The sequence below is a fragment of the Somniosus microcephalus genome, chromosome 20, assembly GCF_052327205.1.
Source record: "Somniosus microcephalus isolate GS21.2 chromosome 20, FLI_Smic_1.0, whole genome shotgun sequence".
Lineage (NCBI taxonomy): Eukaryota > Metazoa > Chordata > Chondrichthyes > Squaliformes > Somniosidae > Somniosus > Somniosus microcephalus.
Window position 1 is genome coordinate 4,485,950 of NC_141006.1, and position 22,080 is coordinate 4,508,029.

General features: G+C 46.4%; 1 protein-coding gene across 1 annotated transcript in view; it reads right to left on the minus strand.

Moving 5' to 3' along the window:
• rims3 (regulating synaptic membrane exocytosis 3) overlaps positions 1-22,080 on the minus strand; it is a 480,949-nt gene that overhangs the window by 90,754 nt on the left and 368,115 nt on the right. Inside the window, exons 4-6 of the mRNA XM_085962301.1 lie at positions 19,373-19,514; positions 16,992-17,104; positions 2,949-3,050 (exon numbers count right to left, since the gene is read on the minus strand). Coding sequence (XP_085818427.1) covers positions 2,949-3,050; positions 16,992-17,104; positions 19,373-19,514 — 357 coding nt within the window. The remainder of the gene's footprint in view (positions 1-2,948; positions 3,051-16,991; positions 17,105-19,372; positions 19,515-22,080) is intronic.

Genomic DNA, 22,080 nt, shown 5'->3' on the forward strand with positions numbered 1-22,080 from the left:
CGCTAGGTAAGTGTAGGTCGGGGGCTTGCACCCGCGGGAAGCCCCCGACACCAATTTCTGGGCCATTAAACTGTGACACTTTGAGCTGTGACATATTGAGCTGTGATACTTTAAACTGTGACACTTTGAACTGTGACACTTTGAACTGCGACACTTTGAACTGCGACACTTTGAACCGCGACACTTTGAACCGCGACACTTTGAACCGCGACACTTTGAACCGTGACACTTTGAGCTGTGACACTTTGAACCGTGACACTTTGAGCTGTGACACTTCAAACTGATATTTGTAGTGTGACATTTTAAACAGTGACACTTGTGTGTGACACTTTAAACAGTGACACTTTAAAACGGTGGCACTTTAAAACAGTGACACTTTAAACTGTAACACTTTGAGCTGTAATGCTTTAATCTGTGACACTTTAAACAGTGACACATTAAACTGTGACATATTGAGCTGTGACATATTGAGCTGTGACACTTTAAACTGTGACATTTTTGTGTGTGACATTTTAAACTGTGAAACTTTGAGCTGTGACACTTTAAACTGTGACACTTTAAACTGTGACACGTTTGTGTGTGACATTTTAAATGGTGAGACGAGACATTTGTGTGTGACTCATTGAGCTGTGATACTTTAAACTGTGGGGCCTAGAAATTCAGGGTGCCAGCCTCGCCAGGGCGCCAGAAGTACCGCCCCGGAAGTAGTCGCTGCTGGCCCGCCGCAAATTCACTTTCTGCGTCCCAGAGGGAAGCGCGGCGTTACTCGAGTCATCCCGCATCCCTCTTGGGGTGCTGCAACTGAAGATCGCTGCGTAACGTGCCGCAGCACCACACGCTGCAGCACGGTGTGCTGCGGTACTGCAGGCCTTCCTCCCCTTCTTAAAGGGGAGGGGCCTGCCGCAGCGCGCTCGAAGAGCGCGAGTGCTGGCAAAAGAGCCCGGCACCGAGGAGAAGTGCCGGGCTCTTGGGACACAGCCGGCTCTCCGCGGGGTGGGGGGGGCGCTCAGGAGGCCGGTGACGGCGGCGCGGAGAGGTGCTGGCAGGCGGCCAGCAAAAAAAATGGCCGCCCCGCACCTCAGCACCTCCACCGCCGCGGGTAGGCTCCCCTGAACCGGTCGCAAATTGCGACCGGCGTTAAAGCAGGGGGCGCTACTAAATTTTGCGATCGATGCGGTAGTGGGGCACTGCGCACACCGATGACATCATCGGTAGCGGCAGAGCGCTAACGGCTAGCACCGCCATTAGCGTCCCGTTAAATTTAGAGGGAGGCATGGCCAGTGGCATACAACCCACTAAGTGCCCTCTTTGGGCGCTAACGGGTGGCGCAGCCCACTGAATTTCTAGGCCTGAGACTTTGAAATCTGATACTTTAAACCGCGACACTTTAAACCGCGACACTTTAAACCGCGATACTTAGAACTGTGACTCTTAGAGCTGTGGCACTTTAAACTGTGACATTTTTGTGTGTGATATTTTAAATGGTGTCATTTTTGCATGTGACAGTTTAAACTGTGACACTTTAATCGTGTCACTTTAAACCATCATACTTTGAACTGTGACACTTTAAACTGTGACATTTTTGTGTGGGACATTTTAAATGGTGACACTTTTGAGTGTGACTCTTTAATCTGTGACACTTCGAGCTGTGACACTTTAATCTGTGACACATTAAACTGACACTTTAAGCTGTGGCACTTTAGTGTGTGACACTTTAATCTGTGATGCTTTAAGCTGTGATGCTTTAAGGTGTGACGGTTTAAGCTGTGATGCTTTAAATGTGACACTTTAAACTGTGACACTTTAACCTGTGATGCTTTAAACTGACGCTGTAAGCTGTGATGCTTTAAATGTGACACTTTAAACTGTGACACTTTAGTGTGTGACACTTTGACCTGTGACACTTTAAACTGTGTCACATTAAACTGTGACACGGTAAATGGTGACACATTAAACTGCGACACTTTTACGTGTGACATTTCAAACTGTGATGCTTTTGAGCGTGACACATTGAGCTGTTACACTTTAAAGTGTGGGAGCAGACTATCACTGTAGTCAGTGCAGTGCAGTCCCCACAAACCGTGAATTACCGCAAATCTGGATCTCTATCTGATGTACAACAATAATTGTCACTTTGCTGTCATTATTCCCACATAAGAGCAGGGGAGTTCCTCCCGGTGTCTTGGACAATATTTATCCCACAAGCAACACCTCAAAGAGATCACTTGGTCATTACCACATTGCTGTTTGTGAGAGCTCATTTCAAAAGTTCTTCATTGGCTATGAATCACTTTGGGATTCCCTGAGGTAGTGAAAGGCGTTATACAAATGCAAGTCTTTCTTTCATTCACACGCTCAGTGCACTCGATCGTTCAGACTGAACAATAGGCAGTAAGGACTGAGCACAAAACATGTCAAAAAAAAGCAATTAAATGTGTAGATGTGGCCGCTGTCTCTGCCTCAGACAGAACAGCACATTCATACCTGGAGCAGTGGGCGTCAGATCATAGATTCACAGAAACTTACAGCACAGAAGGATGCCATTCAGCCCGTCGTGCCTATGGGATGTTGGTCAGGTGGGTTTCCCTTGGAATTCTATACATCGAGAGTGTATAGGAAGGAAGGTGGCTCTGTGCTTGGCTCTGCGCGTTTATTGGGAGTTGACTCTCGAAGGTTGCGGTGGACACAGGTGTAATGTTGGGCAGCTACTGACCTTTAGAGATGCACTTGGCAACTGGTAGTTTCTTAGTGGAGACAAGATCGCCGGTGTCATAGAACAGGGCAACATTCTCAGTATTTCACCTTTAAACAATGCTATATAATAGTGAATGCTCCAGCACAGGTTAAACTCTGGTCACTGATATGAATCTACAGCACTAGAATAACATGCTAAAGCATAGCCCAATGCATTTCAAGCACTAGCTTGCAACTCCCTACTGGGCACCTACCTGGCAAAGCTTTAGTGCCAGGCTTTGGGGTCAGCCCTCTGACCTGAATAATTTCCACCTCCAGCTGTCCACTGCGATCTGCCATGCCAATATGAATATCACCTGTTGCAGAAAGATATCACAATATCAGCAGCATTAGAGTGAGGAAGCCCCCTGAACCCCTCGATTAGATTCCAGCCTGTAACTCACTCCCGGGTATCTGTTATTCTATATATAAACCCCCCGAACCCCTTGATTAGATTCCAGCCTGTAACTCACTCCCGGGTATCTGATATTCTATATATAAACCCCCCGAACCCTTTGATTAGATTCCAGCCTGTAACTCACTCCCGGGTATCTGTTATTCTATATATAAACCCCCCGAACCCTTCGATTAGATTCCAGCCTGTAACTCACTCCCGGGTATCTGATATTCTATATATAAACCCCCCGAACCCTTTGATTAGATTCCAGCCTGTAACACACACCTGGGTATCTGTTATTCTATATATAAACCCCCCGAACCCTTCGATTAGATTCCAGCCTGTAACTCACTCCCGGGTATCTGTTATTCTATATATAAACCCCCGAACCTATCGATTAGATTCCAGCCTGTAACTCACTCCTGGGTATCCGTTATTCTATATATAAACCCCCCGAAACCTTCGATTAGATTCCAGCCTGTAACTCACTCCCAGGTATCTGTTATTCTATATATAAACCACCCCGAAGCCCTCGATTAGATTCCAGCATGTAACTCACGCCCGGGTATCCGTTATTCTATATATAAACCTCCTGAACCCCTCGATTAGATTCCAGCCTGTAACTCACGCCCGGGTATCCGTTATTCTATATATAAACCCCCTGAACCCCTCGATTAGATTCCAGCCTGTATCTCAATCCCGGGTATCTATTATTCTAAATAAAAAATTAAAAAAAACCTCGATTAGATTCTAGTCTGTCACTCACTCCCGGGAATCCATTATTCTATATAAACACCCCGAACCACTCGATTAGATTCCAGCCTGTAACTCACTCCCGGGTATCTGTTATTTCATAAAGAAACCTCCTGAACCCCACGATCAGATTCCAGCCTGTATCTCAATCACTGGTTCTGTTACTCTACATAACCACCCCGAACCCCTCGATTAGATTCAAGCCTGTAACTCAATCTGTATCTGTTACTCTAAAAAATAAACCCCAAAACCCTCGATTAGATTCCAACCTGTAACTCACTCCCGGGTATCTGTTATTCTATATATAAATCCCCTGAACACCTCGATTAGATTCCGGCCTGTAACTCACTCCCAGGTATCTGTTATTTTATATATAAACCCCCCGAACCCCTCGGTTAGATTCCAGCCTGTAACTCACTGCAGGGGTATCTGTCATTCTATATATAAACCCCCCGAACCTCTCGATTTGATTCCAGCCTGTTACTCACTGCCGGTGTATCTGTTTTTCTATATATATACCCCCCGAACCCCTTGATCAGATTCCAACCTGTAACTCACTCCGGTTATCTGTTATTCTATATATAAACATCACGAACACCTCGATTAGATTCCAGCCTGTAACTCACTCCCGGGTATCTGTTATTCTATATATAAACCACCCCGAACCCCTCGATTAGATTCCAGCCTGTAACTCACTCCCGGGTATCTGTTATTCTCTATATAAATCCTAGAAACCATCGATTAGATTCCAGCCTGTAACTCACTCCCGGGTATCTGTTATTTTATATATAAATCCCAGAAACCCTCGATTAGATTCCAGCCTGTAACTCACTCCCGGGTATCTGTTATTCTATATATAAACCCCAAGAACCCCTCGATTAGATTCCAGCCTGTAACTCAATCCCGGGTATCTGTTATTCTAAATAAAGCCTTCCAAACCCCTTGATTAGATTCCAGCCTGTAACTCACACCGGGGTATCTGTTATTCTATATATAAAGCCCATCCGAACCCCTCGATTAGATTCCAGCCTGTAACTCACTCCCGGGTATCTGTTATTCTATATATAAACCCCCCGAACCCCTCGATTAGATTCCAGCCTGTAACTCACTCCCAGGTGTCTGTTATTTCTTATATAAACTCACCGAACCCTCGATTAAATCCTTGCCTTTAACTCATTCCCAGGTATCTGTAATTCAAATCCCACCGAACCCCTCGATTAGATTCCAGCCTGTAACTCACTCCGGGTATCTGTTATTCTATATATAAACCCCAAACCCCTCGATTAGATTCCAGCCTGTAACTCACTCCTAGGTATCCATCATTCTATATATAAACTCCCCGAACCCCTCGATTACATTCTAGCCTGTATCGCAATCCCGGGCATCTGTTATTCTAAATAAAAAACCCCACACCTCTCGATTTGATTCCAGCCTGTAACTCACTCCCGGGTATCCGTTATTCTATATATAAACCCCAGAGCCCCTCGATTAGATTCCAGCCTGTAACTCACTCGCGGGTATCTGTTATTCTATATATAACCCCCCCGAAGCCTTCGATTAGATTCCAGCCTGAAACTCACTCCCGGGTATCTGTTATTCTATATATAAACCCCCCGAACCCCTCGATTAGATTCCAGCCTGTAACTCACTCCTGGGTATCTGTTATTCTATATATAAACCCCCCGAACCCCTTGATTAGATTCCAGCCTGTAACTCACTCCCGGGTATCTGATATTCTATATATAAACCCCCCGAACCCCGCGATTAGATTCCATCCTGTAACTCACTCCCGAGTATCTGTTATTCTATATATAAATGCCCCCGAACCCCTTGATTAGATTCCAGCCTGTAACTCACTCCCAGGTGTCTGTTATTTCTAATATAAACTCACCGAACCCTCGATTAAATCCCTGCCTTTAACTCATTCCCAGGTATCTGTAATTCAAATCCCACTGAACCCCTCGATTAGTTTCCAGCCTGTAACTCACTCCCAGGTATCTGTTATTCGACATATAATCCCCCCAAACCCCTCGATTAGATTCCAGCCTGTAACTCACTCCTAGGTATCCATTATTCTATATATAAACTCCCCGAACCCCTCGATTACATTCTAGCCTGTATTTCAATCCCGGGCATCTGTTATTCTAAATAAAAAACCCCAAACCTCTCGATTTGATTCCAGCCTGTAACTCACTCCCGGGTATTGTTATTCTATATATAAACCCCCCGAACCCCTTGATTAGATTCCAGCCTGTAACTCACTCCCGGGTATTGTTATTCTATATATAACCCCCCAAATCTATCGATTAGATTCCAGCCTGTAACACACTCCCGGGTATCCGTTATTCCATATATATCCCCCCCCAACCCCTCGATTAGATTCCAGCCTGTAACTCACTCCCGGGTATCTGTTATTCTATATATAAATCCCAGAACCCCTCGATTAGATTCCAGCCTGTAACTCACTCCCGGGTATCTGTTATTTTATGTATAAACTCCCTGAATCCCTTGATTACATTCTAGCCTGTAACTCACTCCCGGGTATCTGTTATTCTATATATAAATCCCAGAACCCCTCGATTAGGTTCCAGCCTGTAACTCACTCCCGGGTATCCGTTATTCTATATATAAACCCCAGAACCCCTCGATTAGATTCCAGCCTGTAACTCACTCCCGGGTATCTGTTATTCTATATACAAACCCCCAGAACCCCTCGATTAGATTCCATCCTGTATCGCAATCCCGGGTATCTGTTATTTTGTATATAAATGCCCCTGAAACCCTTGATTAGATTCCATCCTGTAACTCACTCCCAGGTGTCTGTTATTCTATATATAAACCCCCTGAACCCCTCGATTAGATTCCAGCCTGTAACTCACTCCCGGGTATCTGTTATTCTATATATAAACCCCCCGAACCCCTCGATTAGATTCCAGCCTGTAACTCACTCCCGGGTATCTGTTATTCTATATATAAACCCCCGAACCCCTCGATTAGATTCCAGCCTGTAACTCACTCTCGGGTATCTGTTATTCTATATATAAACCCCCTGAACCCCTCGATTAGATTCCAGCCTGTAACTCACTCCCGGGTATCTGTTATTCTATATATAAACCCCCTGAACCCCTCGATTAGATTCCAGCCTGTAACTCACTCCCGGGTATCTGTTATTCTATATATAAACCCCCGAACCCCTCGATTAGATTCCAGCCTGTAAATCAGTCCCGGGTATCTGTTATTCTATATATAAACCCCCCGAACCCCTCGATTAGATTCCAGCCTGTAACTCACTCTCGGGTATCTGTTATTCTATATATAAACCCCCCAACCCTTCAATTGGATGCCAGATGTTCATTACTTGATATGTTAATTAGTAGCTGTACAGGTGTTCCAGTCTTGGATTATCTTCTGGCAGTTGGCCGGAGTTTGTGTGGAATTTGTGCACAGTTATGCGTGAACACATCTACCATTTGCTGATCTCGTTTGATACGTTTCCCCATCCTAGTTCTTTAAGAGACTATTATGTGGCACTTTTTGGAAATCCATGTACACCACATCAACCACATTGCCCTCATCAACCCTCTCTGTTACCTCATCAAAAAACTCAATCAAGTTAGCGAAACACAATTTGCCTTTTACAAATCCATCCTGGCTTTCCTTAATTAATCCACACTTGTCCAAGTGACTGTTAGTTATGTCCCAGTTTATCATTTCTAAAAGCTTCCCCACTACTGAGGTTAAACTGACTGGCCTGTAGTCGCTGGGATTATCCTTCCACTGTGGCGGAGCCACTGAATGACTCTGGGCAACTGTATATAATTCCCATTAATGATGTTCTAACACCAGCCTAAGCCGGTACCATTGTGTTAGACATTACTGTGTTTTGTATATAGTGTTTGTATGTACGGGGCGTGGCCCCTTTAAGAGCGCGGGAAAACGCGGGCAAACGCGATGACATCACATCGCAAACCACGTGACTGCCCAGGCAGTCCTCGTGGAATCTCCATCTTGTTAAGACCTGTTTTTGTGGTTCTCCTGTATCGATCTCAACAAACGGTTCGAACTCGTTTAGTCTTACATTAAAGACCTGTTTGTTTGATCTCCTGAGTCGACCTCAGTCATTAGTTAGGAATTCGACGATTCCTACAACACACTCTTTTGAACAATGGTGTAATATTTGCAATTCTCCAGTTCTCTGGCACCACCCCTGTGTCTAAAGAGGATTGGAAGATTATGGCCGGGATCTCCGCAATTTCCACCTTTACTTCCCGCAACATCCTAGGATGCATCCCATCCATTCCTGGTGAATTATCTACTTTAAATACAACCATTCTTGCTAGCACCTCCTCTTTATCAATTTTTATCCCATCTAGTGTCTCAACTACCTCCTCTTTCACTGACTTTGGCAGCATCTTCTTCCTTGGTAAAGACAGATACAAAGTGCACATTTAGTACCTCAGCCATGCCCTCTGCCTCCATGTGTACGTCTCCTTTTGGGTCACTAATCAGCCCCATTCCTCCTCTTACTACCTGTTTATTATTTATATGCCTATAGAAGACTTTTGGATTCCCTTTTATGTTAGCTGCCAGTCTATTCTCATACTCTCTCTTTGCCCCTCTTATTTCCTTTTTCACTTCCCCTCTGAACTTGCTATATTCAGCCTGGTTCTCACTTGTATTCTCAACCTGACATCTGTCTTATATTTTATGCTTCATCTTACTCTCTATCTATTTCGTCATTCAGTAAGCTCTGGTTTTGGTCGCATTGAGTTTAAGCAGACTTTGGTAAGTGGCAGAAAAAGTCTTTTAAGTGCATTCACTGAATTTTAGTGAGTAAAAAAGTGAATTATTTGAAGTAAGTTTAACTTTTTAGAGTAAATTAAGCTGTTGGGGAGTTGAAACCGGAAGTAGAATCCGGGTATAAAAAGGGGCGGGCTTAGTGCGGTAGCGCTGAGTGCGGTCGCATTGAGTGTAAGTAGAGTTTGGTAAGTGGCAGAGTTCGGGCAAGTGGGAGGTGAGGGGGTGCTTGTTGCTCTGTTTTGTTTCCCTCTCTCAGGCTAATCCAACACTGCGGATGTGGAGCAGTGAGACAATTCAACCGGATAGGTCCCCCAGACATCTTCCACGAGGGAGGTTGGTGATCAGCTGGTTGGTAGGTTCTCTTCCTTCTCTTCTATACCTTTAAGTTGGTTAAGTTCTATTAAATAGTGGTGTAATATTATCATCTATATCGGGGCAGAGGGTCTTCATAACTAATAATAAGAAATTTAATTAATTACACAGATATGGGTGAACAGGTGATGTGTCACTGTTGCAAAATGTGGGAGCTGGTGGACCCCATTGAGGCTCACGGTGATTACATTTGCGATAAGTGTTTGCTGCTAGAGGAACTCAAGCTCCATGTTAAAGAGCTTGAGACCGAGCTTCAGACACTGCGACACATCAGGGAGGGGGAGAAGTTCCTGGACTCTATGTTTCAGGAGGTGGTCACACCTATGAAATTAATTACTGCAGATGTAGTCCGTGGTCAGGGACAGGACAGTGTGACTACGAGTGAGGAAGGTACAGGGATCCAGGATGTAGTGTTGAAGGAGCCGCAGCCCTTGCTCTTGTCAAGCAGGATTGAGGTTCTTACTCCCTGTGAGGGCAGGAGCGGGGACTGCAGGGAGGATGAGCAACCTGGCCACAGCACCGTGGTACAGGGGGCCGTTCAAGTGGAGGGAGTAAAAAGAAATGTTGCAGTGGTAGGGGATAGTATCATTAGGGGGATAGATAGGGTTCTCTGCAGTCAAGAGCGGGAGTCCCGAAGGCTGTGTTGCCTGCCCGGTGCCAGGGTTAAGGACATCTCTTCTGGGCTGGAAAGAAACTTGGAGTGGGAGGGGGAGGATCCAATTGTCGTGGTCCATGTCGGTACAAACAACGTAGATAGGACAAGGAAGAAGGTTCTGTTAAAGGAGTATGAGCAGCTAGGGGTCAAATTAAAAAACAGAACCTCAAGGGTAATAATCTCTGTGTTATTACCTGAGCCACGAGCGAATTTGGCTAGGATAAATAAAATTAAAGAGTTAAATGCGTGGCTCAAAGACTGGTGTGGGAGAAATGGGTTTTGCTTCTTGGGACACTGGCACCAGTACTGGGACAGGAGGGAGCTGTTCCGTTGGGACAGACTCCACTTGGCCAGTGCTGGGACTAGAGTCCTGGCGAATCATATAACTAGGGCTGTAGAGAGAGCTTTAAACTAATTAGTGGGGGGGAGGTTTCTAGAGAGCAAATAATAGAAATGACAACAGAGAAGGTCATAGACTTAGGTAGCAGTGGGGGAATTAAAAAACAGAACGTGTCAGGAAGGGACAGAAGGTATGGAGTAAAAGGTAAAATAGTAAAAGGGGAAAAACAGGAACTAAGTGTCACAAAACATATTTGAAAGTTCTTTATCTGAATGCACGTAGCATTCATAACAAAATGAATGAGTTAATGGCACAAATAACTACATATGGGTATGATCTTGTGGCCATTACAGAAACATGGCTGCAGGGTGACCATGACTGGGAATTAAACATACCAGGTTATTTAACAATCAGGAAGGGCAGGCAGGAAGGGAGGGGAGGTGGGGTGGCTATGTTAATAAAGGAAGGAATCACTATAATACAGAGAAATGATATTGGGTCAAAGGAGCAGGATAGTGAAACAGTTTGGGTAGAGATAAGGAATAATAAGGGGAAAAAAACATGAGTGGGCGTAGTCTATAGGCCTCCGAACAGTTGCAACTCTGTTGGACGGAGTATTAATCAGGAAATAGTTGAGGTTTGTAATAAGGGAACAGCTATAATTATGGGGGATTTTAACTATCATATTAACTGGACAAATCAAATTGGGCAGAGCAGCCTTGAGGATGAGTTCATTGAGTGTATTTGGGATGGGTTTCGTGAGCAGTATGTAACTGAACCGACCAGGGGGCAAGCAACCTTAGATTTGGTCCTGTGTAATGAGACAGGATTAATTAAAAATATCCTAGTAAAGGATCCCCTTGGAATGAGTGACCATAACATGGTTGAATTCCATATTCAATTAGAGGGTGAGAAGGTTGGATCTCAAACAAGCGTGCTGAGCTTGAATAAAGGAGACTATGAAGGTATGAGAGCGGAATTGATTAGAGTGGACTGGGAAAATAGATTAAAGGGTAAGACGGTACATGATCAGTGGTGTACATTTAAGGAGTTATTTTACAACTTCCAAAAAAAATATATTCCACTAAGGAAAAAAGGGTGTAAAAGAAAAGATAGCCATCCGTAGCTAAGTAAACTAATTAAGGATAGTATCCGACTAAAAACAAGGGCATATGGGGTAGCCAAATCTAGTGGGAGGATAGAAGATTGGGAAGTCTTTAAAAGACAGCAAAAAATAACTAAAAGATTGATTAAAAAAGGGAAGATAGATTATGAAAGTAAATTAGCAAAAAATATAAAAACGGATAGCAAAAGTTTCTATAGTTATATAAAAAGAAAAAGGGTGGCTAAAGTAAATGTTGGTCCCTTAGAGGATGAGACCGGGAAATTAATGGTGGGAAACATGGAGATGGCAAAAACGCTGAACAATTATTTTGTATCAGTCTTTACAGTAGAGGACACTAAGAATACCCCAACACTGGACAAACAGGGGGCTCTAGGGGGAGAGGAGCTAAATACGATTAAAATCACTAAGGAAGTGGTACTTGGTAAAATAATGGGACTCAAGGCGAATAAATCCCCTAGACCTGATGGCTTACATCCTAGGGTCTTGAGGGAAGTGGCGTTAGGGATTGTGGATGCATTGGTAATAATTTTCCAAAACTCCCTGGACTCAGCAAAGGTCCTGGCAGATTGGAAAACTGCTAATGTAACACCAATATTTAAAAAGGGCAGTAGACAGAAGGCTGGAAACTATAGACCTGTTAGCCTAACATCTGTGGATGGTAAAATGTTAGAGTCCATTATTAAGGAGACAATAACGGGACATTTGGATAAACATAATTTAATAGGACAAACTCAGCATGGTTTCATGAAGGGGAAGTCATGTTTGACAAATTTGCTTGAGTTCTTTGAGGAAGTAACATACAGGGTGGATAAAGGGGAACCAGTGGACGTAGTGTATTTAGACTTCCAAAAGGCATTTGACAAGGTGCCATACAAAAGATTATTGCTCAAGATACAAAATCACGGGATTGGGGGTAATATTCTGGCGTGGGTGGAGGATTGGCTCTCTAACAGAAAGCAGAGAGTTGGGATAAATGGTTCATTCTCAGACTGGCAATCAGTAACTAGTGGTGTTCCGCAGGGGTCAGTGCTGGGTCCCCAACTCTTTACAATCTATATTAACGATTTGGAGGAGGGGACCGAGTGTAACATATCAAAGTTTGCAGATGATACAAAGATGGGAGGGAAAGTAGTGAGTGAGGAGGACATAAAAAACCTGCAAAGTGACATAGACAGGCTAAGTAAGTGGGCAGAGATTTGGCAGATGGAATACAATACTGGAAAATGTGAGGTTATGCACTTTGGCAGGAAAAATCATAGAGCAAGTTATTATCTTAATGGCAAGAAATTGGAAAGTACTGTAGTACAAAGGGATCTGGGGGTCCTGGTGCACGAAACTCAAAAAGTTAGTATGCAGGTGCAGCAAGTGATCAAGAAGGCCAATGGAATGTTGGCTTTCATTGCTAGGGGGATAGAATATAAAAACAGGGAGGTATTGCTGCAGTTGTACAAGGTATTGGTGAGACCACACCTGGAATACTGCATACAGTTTTGGTGTCCATACTTAAGAAAAGACATACTTGCTCTCGAGTCAGTACAAAGAAGGTTCACTCGGTTAATCCCGGGGATGAGGGGGTGGTCATATGAGGAGAGGTTGAGTAGATTGGGACTCTACTCATTGGAGTTCAGAAGAATGAGAGGCGATCTTATTGAAACATATAAGATTGTGAAGGGGCTTGATCGGGTGGATGCGGTGAGGATGTTCCCAATGATGGGTGAAACTAGAACTAGGGGGCATAATCTTAAAATAAGGGGCTGCTCTTTCAAAACTGAGATGAGGAGAAACTTCTTCACTCAGAGGGTGGTAGGTTTGTGGAATTTGCTGCCCCAGAAAGCTGTGGAAGCTACATCATTAAATACATTTAAAACAGAAATAGATAGTTTCCTAGAAGTAAAGGGAATTAAGGGTTACAGGGAGCGGGCAGGAAATTGGACATGAGTCTAGGTTCGGAATGGTCATGGCCCTGTGGGTAGTGGAGTGGGCCCAGGGGCCGTGTAGCCTGGTTCTGCTCCTACTTCTTGTGTTCTAATTCTGTGTTAGATTTCAGGAGATGGTTTTATTCCTGTTCCTGGCTGGGGTGGAGATCGCCTTTACAGAAGGTAAGTACTGTAGAAAATATAGGGACAGAGTGATCTCCTGGAAGAGTTTCGATCGCCTAGATGGGTCGGAGAGGAATTTCCCAGATTTTTTCTCCCAAATTGGCCATTGGGTTTTTTATCTGGTTTTTCGCCTCTCCCGGGAGATCACATGGGTTCGGGTGGGATGGAGAGTGATGGAAGATTTGAGGTTAGGGTCAGATCAGCCATGATCTTATTGAATGGTGGAGCAGGCTCGAGGGGCCGATTGGCCGACTCCTGCTCCTATTTCTTATGTTCTTATGTTCTTATGTTCTCCCTCGTGGACAGGAAGGACAAAAGCAAAAGTGGAAGTCAGAGAAATCAAGGGTGTAAATCAAACATGGCCGCAGTAAACAACAATTCTAAAAGGTCTAAGAGTTAAAGGTCTAAGTGTTAAAAAAACAAGCCTGAAGGCTTTGTGTCTTAATGCGAGGAGCATTCGTAATAAGGTGGATGAATTAGCTGCGCAAATAGATGTAAACAGATATGATATAATTGGGATTACGGAGGCATGGCTCCAGGGTGAACAAGGCTGGAAATTCAACATCCAGGGGTATTCAATATTCAGGAAGGACAGGCAAAAAGGAAAAGTCGGTGGGGTAGCATTGCTGGTTAAAGAGGAAATTAACACAATAGTAAGGAAGGATATTAGCTCTGATGATGTGGAATCTGTATGGGTAGAGCTGAGAAATACCATGGGGCAGAAAACGTTAGTGGGAGTTGTATACAGACCCCCAAACAGTAATGCTGAGGTTGGGGATGGCATTAAACGGGAAATTAGAGATGCGTGCAATAAGGGCACAGCAGTTATCATGGGTGACTTTAATCTACATATAGATTGGTCTAACCAAATTAGTAACAATACTGTGGAAGAGGAATTCCTAGAGTGTATACGGGATGGTTTCCTGGACTAATATGGCGAGGAACCAACTAGAGATCAGACCATCTTAGACTGGGTATTATGTAATGAGAAAGGATTAATTAGCAATCTTGTTGTGCAAGGCCCCTTGGGGAGGAGCAATCATAATATGATAGAATTATTCATTAAGCTGGAGAGTGAAGTAGTTGATTTAGAGACCTGGGTACGGAATTTAAATAAAGGAAACTACGATGGTATGAGGCGCGAGTTGGCTAGGATGGATTGGGGAATGTTACTTAAAGGGTTGATGGTGAATAGGCAATGGCAAACATTTAAAGATCGCATGGATGAACTACAGAATTTGTTCATCCCTGTTTGGCATAAAAATAAAACAAAAAAGGTGACTCAACATTGGCTAACAAGGGAAATTAGGGATAGCATAAGATCCAAGTAGAGGACAAATAAACTGGCCAGAAAAAGCAGCAAACCTGAGGATTGGGAGCAGTTTAGTAATGAGCAAAGGAGGACAAAGGGAGTAATTAAGAGGGGGGAAATAGAGTATGAGAGTAAGCTTGCAGGCAAAATAAAAACTGACTGTAAAAGCTTCTATAGATATGTGAAGAGAAAAAGATTGGTAAAGTCAAGGGTAGGTCCCTTGCAGTCAGAATCAGGGGAATTTATAATGGGGAACAAAGACATGGAAGACCAATTAAATACATACTTTGGTTCTGTCTTCACAAAGGAAGACACAAATAAACTCCCAAAGATGTCGGGGAACATAAGGTCTAATGAGAGGGAGGAACTGAATGAAATCAGTATTTGTAGGGAAATGGTGTTAGGGAAATTGACAGGATTGCAGGCCGATAAATCCCCAGGGCCTGATAATCTACACCCTAGGGTACTTAAGGAAGTGGCCCTAGAAATAGTAGATGCATTGCTGGTCATCTTCCAAAATTCTATAGACTCTGGAACAGTTCCATTGGATTGGAGGGTAGCTAATGTAACCCCACTATTTAAAAAAGGTGGTAGAGAAAAAACGGGGATTATAGACCAGTAAGCCTGCTATCGGTAGTGGGGAAAATGCTAGAATCCATTATAAAAGATGTAATAGCAGAACACTTGGAAAACAGTGACAGGATCGGACAAAGTCAACATGGATTTACAAAAGGTAAACCATGCTTGACTAATGTACTGGAAAATTTTTTGAGGATGTAACTGGTAGAATAGATAAGGGAGAACCAGTGGATGTGGTGTATTTGGACTTTCAGAAGGCTTTCGATAAGGTCCCGCATAAGAGACTAGCGTGCAAAGTTAAAGCACATGGGATTGGGGGCAAGGTATTGACTTGGATAGAGAACTGGTTGGCAGACAGGAAGCGGAGTTGGAATAAACGGGTCTTTTTTAGAGTGGAAGGCAGTGACTAGTGGGGTACCGCAGGGATCAGTCCTGGGACCCCAGTTATTCACAATATGTATTAATGATCTAGACGAGGGAACTAGATGTAATATCTCTAAGTTTGTAGACGACACAAAGCTGGGTGAGCGTGTGTGCTGTGAGGAGGATGCAGAGAAACTCCAGTACGATTTGGACAGGTTGGGCGATTGGGCAGAAGCACGACAGATGCAGTATAATGCCCGAGTCTGGCCCCCGCTGCTCTGTCTGCTTCCTCTTGCTCTGTCTGCTTCCTCCTGCTCTGTCTGGCCCATCCTGCTCTGTCTGCTCCCTCCTGCTCTGTCTGGTCTTTCCTGCTCTGTCTGGTCTTTCCTGCTTTGTCTGGTCTCACAGAAATCACAGAAATCACAGAAACCCCACAGTGCAGATAGAGGCCATTTCGGCCCATCGAGCCTGCACTGACACATGTCCCACCCAATCCCCGTAACCCCTACACCAACACATATCCCACCCTATCCCCGTAACCCCATGTATTTAATCCCACTAACACTAAGGGTCAATTTATCATAGCCAATCAACCTAACTTGCACATCTTTGGACTGTGGGAGGAAACCGGAGCACCCGGAGGAAACCCACGCAAACACGGGAGAATGTGCAAACTCCGCACAGACAGTCGCCCGAGGCCGGATTCGAACCTGGGTCCCTGGCGCTGTGAGGCAACAGTGCTAACCACTATGCCACCGTGCTGTCCCTCCTGCTCTGTCTGCTCCCACCTGCTCTGTCTGCTCCCTCCTGCTCTGTCTGGTCTTTCCTGCTCTGTCTGGTTCAGTTCTGCACAAGGCAGAGTCTTCATCGTATAGCCTGTTCCAGCTTTTGCTTCCTTGTCTGCCTCTCCTTCAGCCTATTAACCAGATTACACTACTTGGCCTATGGGATGCATTGGGCAACAATCGGTATAGTTACCGGGAGATAGCTGGGGATGGGCAGACGTGCAGTAAGATCTCAATGTCACGAGACATCTTCTACCAGAGAGCAGAATCACAGAATCACAGAAACCCCACAGTGCAGATAGAGGCCATTTCGGCCCATCGAGCCTGCACTGACACATATCCCACCCGATCCCCGTAACCCCTACACCAACACATACCCCACCCTATCCCGTAACCCCACACAGTTTAATCCCCCTAACACTAAGGGTCAATTTTATCATAGCCAATCAACCTAACCTGCACATCTTTGGACTGTGGGAGGAAACCGGAGCACCCGGAGGAAACCCACGCAAACACGGGGAGAATGTGCAAACTCCACACAGATAGTCACCCGAGGCCGGATTCGAACCCGGGTCCCTGGCGCTGTGAGGCAACAGTGCTAACCACTATGCCACCGTGGTATAGGGGTTAGTAGAATGGAATGAACGGATCCAAGCCAAGTAGAGCAAGAGCCTCACCCATGGAAGGGGCTGCCAGTGTCTGTCGTCCCACGAGCTGTGCTGGGCCAATTCCATCCAGAAAATCACTGAACTGCCCATCTGCTCCCAACCTCGCCGTGGGGAAAACCAAGCTGAGAAAACAGGAGACAACGGTTAATAACTGCTCCAAACAGACCTCAGCACCTCTAACCTGAGTGTGTGCGGGGACCCTTCTGTAGGAAGGGATCACTGAGTTTTCTGAGAGGCTGTGGGGTTGTGGTGTGTGAGTGGGACTGGGCTGTGGGGCTATGGTGTGTGAGTGGGATTGGGCTGTGGGGCTGTGGTGTGTGAGTGGGACTGGGCTGTGGGGCTGTGGTGTGTGAGTGGGACTGGGCTGTGGTGTGTGAGTGGGATTGGGCTGTGGGGCTGTGGTGTGTGAGTGGGACTGGGCTGTGGGGCTGTGGTGTGTGAGTGGGACTGGGTTGTGGTGTGTGAGTGAGACTGGGCTGTGGGGCTGTGGTGTGTGAGTGGGACTGGGTTGTGGTGTGTGAGTGGGACTGGGCTGTGGGGCTATGGTGTGTGAGTGGGACTGGGCTGTGGGGCTGTGGTGTGTGAGTGGGACTGGGCTGTGGGGCTGTGGTGTGTGAGTTGGACTGGGCTGTGGGGCTATGGCGTGTGAGTGGGACTGGGCTATGGGGCTGTGGTGTGTGAGTGGGACTGGGCTGTGGGGCTGTGGTGTGTGAGTGGGACTGGGTTGTGGTGTGTGAATGGGACTGGGCTGTGGGGCTGTGGTGTGCGAGTGGGACTGGGCTGTGGGGCTGTGGTGTGTGAGTTGGACATGGGCTGTGGGGCTATGGTGTGTGAGTGGGACTGGGCTGTGGGGCTGTGGTGTGTGAGTGGGACTGGGCTGTGGAGTGTGAGTGGGACTGGGCTGTGGGGCTGTGGTGTGTGAGTGGGACTGGGCTGTGGGGCTGTGGTGTGTGAGTTGGACTGGGCTGTGGGGCTATGGTGTGTGAGTGGGACTGGGCTGTGGGGTTGTGGTGTGTGAGTGGGACTGAGCTGTCGGGCTGTGGTGTGTGAGTGGGACTGGATTGTGGGGCTGTGGTGTGTGAGTGGGATTGGGCTGTGGGGCTGTGGTGTGTGAGTGGGACTGGGCTGTGGGGCTGTGGTGTGTGAGTGGGACTGAGCTGTTGGACTGTGGTGTGTGAGTGGGACTGGGCTGTGGGGCTGTGGTGTGTGAGTGGGACTGGGCTGTGGGGCTGTGGTGTGTGAGTGGGACTGAGCTGTCGGGCTGTGGTGTGTGAGTGGGACTGGGCTGTGGGGCTGTGGTGTGTGAGTGGGACTGGGCTGTGTGGCTGTGGTGTGTGAGTGGGACTGGGCTGTGGGGCTGTGGTGTGTGAGTGGGATTGGGCTGTGGGGCTGTGGTGTGCTCATTGGACACAACTGTCACAGAAACCCTGACCCGACTCCTGCCGATAACACTAGCCTGACTCAATCCAACGTTTTAATTTGAAGTGTACCTGAGATGTATTTATCTGTCTGTTCCACATCCACCACTGTTGCTTTTATGCCCAGTGCACTTGGGCATCTGAACAGGTAAGGGGTCTCCCTACAAATATCACAATGTCCAGTTTGAGCATGTATGTGTTGGAAACAAGAGATCTTAGAAAATACAGAAACATCCTCAGCTTATACTTTGGAGAATGACAGTAAACATTTATTTTAATGTGTTATTTATTTGACGCATACCTTTAAAAAATCTGGCCCCAATGCCATCACCCACATGTCCACTCCATAGAGTTCATGTAAATAAATTAACTGTAAATTTATTTGCTCGAGCCTGTGGGTATTTTATTTATTTCATTAATATCTTTATAAAAAACGAAATAATGTAACTTAATTTCCCATATATTCCATCACAATAGGATAACAAAAATCGTGGCAGCGATTCATGGCCCGGGACAACTCGGGGTCAGTGAGTGGAGGCAGGATATCTGCAAAACGTTCCTGTACTTGACCAAGGCTAATCAGAGTAAGGGGGAAATAACTCAGTCAGTTTTCAGATGGAGAGGGAGGCTTTTATCATAGGGAGGTAATTCTTGCAAAAGGTAACTAACCCATCACAGACTTTACTGATTTAATACTTACAATTTCACAAATTATTTTTTGTTTCATTATTATGTGCAACTGGACATAAACATTATAGTTGCTGCAAGCTGTATAAAAGACCCTGGTGTGTTTAACATCCCTCCAAAGAGCAGGACAGTGACCAGATCAGAAACTGCTGATCCTCAGATCACACAATGCTGAAACTTCCAGAGCGGATGGCAACTGAAGGATTCGCTAAAAATAGGGGCTTTGTGGCATCTTTCCCATCACTGGCACTGTGTGTGTGTTGTCCCCCCTTGCAGGATACTTACTTGCCGTCGGAGCTGTTACTGTTGGTGCTGCCGTCTGTCGACTCTCTGCTGCCTTGGCGAGTCACCCGGTTTCGCATTTCCACTGCGATCCCGGTCTCGGTGCTTCTCCGGATGTTGCTGCGTAATTTCTTCGTTGCTGCTTCTGAGGGGGGCAAAAAGCAACGAACTTTAGCAGCAGCAGGTGGGCTCACCCTGTGCCTCCATTCACCAAGTAAATACCCAGTCTCACTCTGTGCCCCATTAATACCCAGTCTCACTCTGTGCCCCGTTAATACACAGTCTCACTCTGTGCCCCGTTAATACCCAGTCTCACACTGTGCCCCGTTAATACCCAGTCTCACTCGGTGCCCCATTAATACCCAGTCTCACTCTGTGCCCCGTTAATACCCAGTCTCACTCGGTGCCCCGTTAATACCCAGTCTCACTCTGTGCCCCGTTAATACCCAGTCCCACTCTGTGCCCCGTTAATACCCAGTCTCACTCTGTGCCCCATTAATACCCAGTCTCACTCTGTGCCCCGTTAATACCCAGTCTCACTCTGTGCCCCGTTAATACCCAGTCTCACTCTGTGCCCCGTTAATACCCAGTCCCACTCTGTGCCCTGTTAATACCCAGTCTCACTCTGTGCCCTGTTAATACCCAGTCTCACTCTGTGCCCCGTTAATACCCAGTCTCACTCTGTGCCCCGTTAATACCCAGTCTCACTCTGTGCCCCGTTAATACCCAGTCCCACTCTGTGCCCTGTTAATACCCAGTCTCACTCTGTGCCCTGTTAATACCCAGTCTCACTCTGTGCCCCATTAATGCCCAGTCTCACTCTGTGCCCCGTTAATACCCAGTCTCACTCTGTGCCCCGTTAATACCCAGTCTCACACTGTGCCCCGTTAATACCCAGTCTCACTCTGTGCCCCGTTAATACCCAGTCTCACTCTGTGCCCTGTTAATACCCAGTCTCACTCTGTGCCCCGTTAATACCCAGTCTCACTCTGTGCCCCGTTAATACCCAGTCTCACTCTGTGCCCCGTTAATACCCAGTCCCAATCTGTGCCCCGTTAATGCCCAGTCTCACTCTGTGCCCCGTTAATACCCAGTCTCACTCTGTGCCCCGTTAATATCCAGTCTCACTCTGTGCCCCGTTAATACCCAGTCTCACTCTGTGCCCCATTAATACCCAGTCTCACTCTGTGCCCCGTTAATACCCAGTCTCACTCTGTGCCCCGTTAATACCCAGTCTCACTCTGTGCCCCGTTAATACCCAGTCTCACTCTGTGCCCCGTTAATACCCAGTCTCACTCTGTGCTCCGTTAATACCCAGTCTCACTCTGTGCCCCGTTAATACCCAGTCTCACTCTGTGCTCCGTTAATACCCAGTCTCACTCTGTGCCCCGTTAATACCCAGTCTCAGTCTGTGCCCTGTTAATACCCAGTCTCACTCTGTGCCCCATTAATACCCAGTCTCACTCTGTGCCCCGTTAATACCCAGTCTCACTCTGTGCTCCGTTAATACCCACTCTCACTCTGTGCCCCGTTAATACCCAGTCTCACTCTGTGCCCCATTAATACCCAGTCTCACTCTGTGCCCCGTTAATACCCAGTCTCACTCTGTGACCCATTAATACCCAGTCTCACTCTGTGCCCCGTTAATACCCAGTCTCACTCTGTGCTCCGTTAATACCCAGTCTCACTCTGTGCCCCGTTAATACCCAGTCACAATCTGTGCCCCGTTAATACCCAGTCTCACTCTGTGCCCTGTTAATACCCAGTCTCACTCTGTGCCCCGTTAATACCCAGCCGCAATCTGTGCCCCGTTAATACCCAGTCTCACCCTGTGCCCCATTAATACCCAGTCTCACCCTGCGCCTCCGTTAATTCCCAGTCTCACTCTGTGCCCCGTTAATACCGAGTCTCACTCTGTGCCCCGTTAATACCCAGTCTCACTCTGTGCCCCGTAATACCCAGCCTCACTCTGAGCCCCGTTAATACCCAGCCTCACTCTGAGCCCCGTTAATACCCACTCTCACTCTGTGCCTCGTTGATACCCAGGCTCACTCTATGCCCCATTAATACCCAGTCTCACTCTGTGCCCCGTTAATACCCACTGTCACTCTGTGCCCCGTTAATACCCAGGCTCACTCTGTGCCCCGTTAATACCCAGTCTCACTCTGTGCCCCGTTAATACCCAGTCTCACTCTGTGCCCCGTTAATACCCAGTCTGAACCTGTGCCCCGTTAATACCCAGTCTCACTCTGTGCCCCGTTAATACCCAGTCTCACTCTGTGCCCTGTTAATACCCAGTCTCACTCTGTGCCCTGTTAATAACCAGTGTCACTCTGTGCCCTGTTAATAGCCAGTCTCACTCTGTGCCCTGTTAATACCCAGTCTCACTCTGTGCCCCGTTAATAACCAGTGTCACTCTGTGCCCCGTTAATACCCAGTCTCACTCTGTGCCCTGTTAATACCCAGACTCAATCTGTGCCCCGTTAATAACCAGTGTCATTCTGTGCCCCGTTAATATCCAGTCTCAATCTGTGCCCTGTTAATACCCAGTCTCACTCTGTGACCCGTTAATAACCAGTGTCACTCTGTGCCCCGTTAATACCCAGTCTCACTCTGTGCCCCGTTAATACCCAGTCGCAATCTGTGCCCCGTGAATACCCAGTCTCACTCTGTGGCCCGTTAATATCCAGTCTCACTCTTTGCCCCGTTAA